Below are 4677 nucleotides of genomic sequence, written 5' to 3' on the forward strand. Positions count from 1 at the left end.
TTCACTTCATTTGTTACCATTTGTACTAACTCAAATTTATTGCTTATGTAGATGTCTTCAAGGAGTGCCCGAGCAACTTTCGTACCACCCCGTCCCAACACAAGGTCTACAACTAGTGGAAGCCAAGCATCTGGAGTAGGATCTTCCAACACACAATCTGCTCCAACTGCTCCAACAGGGTCAGCTCCAACACAAGAATCACAAGAAACCTAAGCACTAGATTAGTCCATTTTGTGTTTGTAAAATGTTGATGGAACAAAGTCAGTGACTGTTTGCAAATGTTATGTACTATTAACTTATGAATACTGCTGTGTTTTTTGGTTGGCAGATCATCTTCTATCAATGAATCACTATTTCAGTCAATATTTCTTATTGGCAGATGTTTTGTTTTTTGTTTGCAAATTATAATGTTAAACACAAAATGGCTATTTCACAGGCTTCAATATTCCACCAAATTCTGCTAATGTCATTACAAAAGGTTCAAGATCATACAAAATGTCATGGATTAAACTACAATCTATCTAAACATTAGCCCAGCAAAATCAAAGAAAATGCCACCTCCACAACCTATCTAAACATTAGACCTAACACAATCACCAAAAGCCCAACAATGACAAAGCGTTAAACTACAATCTGTCTCTCATTTCCCTTTTTTGCAGCCTCCAAAATGGCGAGTTGCACTCTTAGCTCATGATTATGCTTCAAGAAGACAACATTTGAGTCAGAAATCTTGAAGTATTTCTCAATCCAAAAGTTTATCTTTTCGCAGCAGTTCTCATGTACGAATGAAGAAGATGATGGATGACCTTGGTTGAGAATCAACCCATTCAAAATAGTTACACTACAACAAATTTGAAATAATTAACACAAGTGCAACAAAATCAAGAGGAGGTGAAGAACTAATCCAAATTAACCTACCGATCCATAAGCACAGTAGTAAAATTCGCGCCCAGGATTCTTGGCAGTCCTTGAGATCTCTTTTTTGACCGGAGCTGTACAATGGCAATTCCATGAGTTCATTTCTAAGTGACATTGGCTGGAAGTCGCAGACGATGAGGGCATTTCACCTGATTTGCTGACGAACCCTATATTCAGCAACGAAATAGGAATGAATTGGGATAAGTCCTTCATATTTAACCTAAATATTCAACGATTCAGTGAGAAACGATGTCGTTTATCACTATTAAAAATGATGTCATTTAACATATCGGACTGGCGGTTATGAGGCACACTTCTGGCTGCCACATAGGCGCCACCTCATGACCAAATTGGGGGTAAATCAATTTTAAGGAAAAATTGGAACGAATTCAAAGTTCATGGTTTAAAATGTAGATTTCAAAGTCGGTGTGCAAAATGGAAAAGTGACTAAGGTTCATGTATTTTCATGCAATTAACCATATATATATATATATATATATATATATATATATATATATATATATATATATTATGAAGCATATTATCAGTTTCTTTGAAGATTGTTTAGTGATAGAGTGAGTTATTTCGAGACAAAGGTCTTAAGTTTTAATATCTTCAACACTTTTATGTTTGAATCTGTTCGAAGTTCAAATCCGATCAATGATATTATTCAGTATTTACTATTTCAGATTCGAATCTCACTAAGAACTTATCATTTGTGAAAGACAAGGTAGCGAACCATCCACATTTTATACATTACACGCCCACACTTGGGCATTTACTAATTAGGGTGAGGTCAAATTAGTTGTAAAATTTTTATTAAAAAATGATGAATAAGAAAAGATACGAAAATGGTAAATATCATATTAAACCTTGAACTATTCGCACTTTATCAAAAATACCCTGAAAGTTTCGAAATGCTCTCTAAACCCTCAAAATATTAGGATTTTATCAAATATATCCTGCATCTATTTTCCGGTCACCAGAAACGTGACGTGGCTCGCCGGATGACACAGTGTAATTAAATTCTAATTTTTTTAATTCATGTCATTTTATATTCTATTTTTTTAATCCATGTCATCCATACTCCTCTCCCCCTTTGTCTACCGTCTCTCTCTCTCTCTCTCCGGTGAGTGTCGTTCGTTTTCGCCGCCTCCGGCGCGGTGAGGCTGGCTCCTCTTCTTCCCTTCCTCTTTCTTTCTTCTCTTTCGACATCTAATTCCCCAAATTCTATACAAATTATCCGGTGACCACCTTGTTTCCGGCGACGGCCAGCTCGAGCGATCACATCTCGGGCCATTCTTACCAGTGCGCGAGCCCATGGTCCTGACATTTTTGCGCGTGGAAATCTCCATCTCGCAGCGTATGAGCTTGACCATCCCTGAGGCGTACATGTTCTTGGCGCAGCGGCGCTGCTTGAGGCAACTGGCAGCGGCCAGGTACTGCTGAATTATGTAGTAGGCCGTGGAGGTCTCCTGCAAATTAAGGGCGAAATCAATTAATTAATTGTTGGAGATGGAATTAATTACAAATTAAATATTAATTGGGACTAACGAGGGGGATGTTTTTAATGTGGAGGGTGGAAAGGGGGTTGTTGCAGATGGGAATGGGGACGAGCGGGCACCCCAAAACCCCGAGGAGAAGGCACAAATTCTGGCGCTGCGCTGGCGGAATGTACAACGACATTGATGACTCCACATTTCTCTGCAGTCTGAACCACTCTCAAATGATTTCCCAGTAGCACTCCTTAGCTTCATTCGTCATCTTCCATTCCCAAATCGGGGCCTTCCATTAGAGGCATCAACGGTTGAGGACAAATATATGGTACTGCTACTGGGTTTGTGAGGTAGAAGAAAGGAACAAATAAATGGCCTCCAGTGATAGTGCGACGAGGACAGCAGCGGCGAAGGCGGAACTCGCCGGAGGGGCGAGTTTCAGGGGGAGAAGAGAGGCAGAAAACCTAGGAATTGGATTTTAGAATTTGGGGAATTAGATGTAGGAATGAGAGAAAAGAAAGAGGAAGGGAAGAAGAGGAGGCGGCGAGGCCGGCGACAGTCAACGGAAAAGAGAGAGAGAGAGAGAGAGAGAGAGAGAGAGAGAGAGAGAGAGGGAGGGAGAGTATGGTTGACATAGATTAAAGAAACAGAATATAAAATGACATGGATTAAAAAAATGGAATTTAAATTACACTGTGTCATCCGGCGAGCCACGTCACATTTCTGGTGACCGGAAAATAGATGCAAGATAATTTTGATGAAACCTTGATACTTGAGCATTTCAAAACTTCCAGGGTATTTTTGATAAAGTGAGAATAATTCAAGGTTTAATATGATATTTACCCATAAGAAAATATTGGAAACTATTTTTATATTATTATTTAAAGATAAAACTCCCTCCGTCCATAAAGACTGGTGGTGGAGTGGAGTGGAAGGCACGAGTTTTAATAAAAAAAAATTGAAAAAAGTGATTTTAATTTAGTGTTAAAGGGTAGTATTGGGCCTACCAAATTATAAAAGTAAAGGGTGGATATTTTATAAATATTGAATGTGAATGAGGTTTAAAGTATAAAGAAGGTTTCCATAAAAAGAAAACACACAATCTTTGTGGACGGGGGAATATTATTTAACATTAAAAAAAATGAGTTGATCGAGAAAATACTTCATACTGTCCAAAGAAATTTTATATCATAGTAAACATGTGAAAATGATGAAAATATATGTTTTCTCTCAATTTTTCTCAAAGTAAACGCAACTGAAAAAGAAGCGTGTGAGCGTAAATTCATCTTCAAGATCTTAATTTGATTTTATGTACTTTATATGTTTTTTGAGTTTATGCAATTAATCGATGCGATATGCAAAAAGTTAGCAATAATCAACTTTTTCTATATGGATTTTATAGCTTTTCGACCGCTTTCTGTTTTTATACATCTGCTTTTATTATGAACTTTTGAGTTTTCTGTTTATGGCAAGAATTTCATGGCAATTTTCCTAATTGAATCCGAGAAATGCCGAAAGGTAAAGATGCCATCTCCTATAATAATTGCGCAGTAGCTGGACATATCTTCTGAGAATCCATTTATATATTATACTACAATTTATCCCACCTGAGGCACTGCAAATATAGGCACTTGCATATATATACAGAAATGTTTAACTGCTCAATTATTTATAAAAATAAATATATTTAAATGTTTATTTTATTTAATCTATCTATACTATATTAAAAAGAGAGTTTTCAATTTGAAATCAATTCCAAATTAATTTTAAAATTGAGTGGCAATTTTGTAGTTATAATAAAATTGAAGGTTTATGTTTAAACTATGTATTTTTCTTTTTATTTTCATTTTCTTTAACTTCTTATTTGTTGTTACATTTCTTTCCAAAATTGTGAAATTCAATTAATTATAAAAAATTTAATATGCATATCAAATTAAAGATCATGATAAAAGCTTTAATATGATATTTTATGAAAATATTTGATTTAAAATGTAAAATTTCAATTTGTTTAAATATTAAAGTTTTATAAATTTCTCTCTCCTCTCTCATCTTTTTTAATTAAATCTATTATTTATTTTTTTTAATTAGTATATTTTGAATTTTTTTAACTTATTTTTTTTGTTTTTCAATATCGAATTTTATAATTGTGAATTCTATTTTATTTTTTCAATATTCAATTCAAAGATATTCAATTAAAATTAATTTTTTTTATTATATTTATAAGTATAATAATTGAATTAGTATTAATTTTATATAAATATAA

General features: G+C 34.6%; 1 protein-coding gene across 1 annotated transcript; it reads right to left on the bottom strand.

Annotated features, from left to right (window-relative positions):
* Positions 1-621: 621 nt before the first annotated feature.
* Positions 622-2734, bottom strand: LOC130998403 (uncharacterized). The gene is made up of 3 exons (XM_057923821.1): positions 2473-2734; positions 2173-2393; positions 622-841 (listed from the first exon to the last, which is right to left on the bottom strand). Exons 1-3 carry the CDS (start codon positions 2602-2604, stop codon positions 622-624), a joined length of 573 nt encoding a protein of 190 aa, XP_057779804.1. The 5' UTR covers positions 2605-2734.
* Positions 2735-4677: the final 1943 nt, after the last annotated feature.

This window comes from Salvia miltiorrhiza, chromosome 8, assembly GCF_028751815.1.
Source record: "Salvia miltiorrhiza cultivar Shanhuang (shh) chromosome 8, IMPLAD_Smil_shh, whole genome shotgun sequence".
NCBI classification, from domain to species: domain Eukaryota; kingdom Viridiplantae; phylum Streptophyta; class Magnoliopsida; order Lamiales; family Lamiaceae; genus Salvia; species Salvia miltiorrhiza.

Excerpts from the sequence above, each read along its gene's own strand:
- LOC130998403 (XM_057923821.1), bottom strand. The coding sequence starts at position 2,604 with ATGTCGTTGTACATTCCGCCAGCGCAGCGCCAGAATTTGTGCCTTCTC. Across the intron at positions 2,394-2,472 it reads ACATTAAAAACATCCCCCTC|GAGACCTCCACGGCCTACTA; the intron begins GTTAGTCCCAAT and ends CTTAATTTGCAG. Across the intron at positions 842-2,172 it reads TGGCCGTCGCCGGAAACAAG|TGTAACTATTTTGAATGGGT; the intron begins GTGGTCACCGGA and ends AATTTGTTGTAG.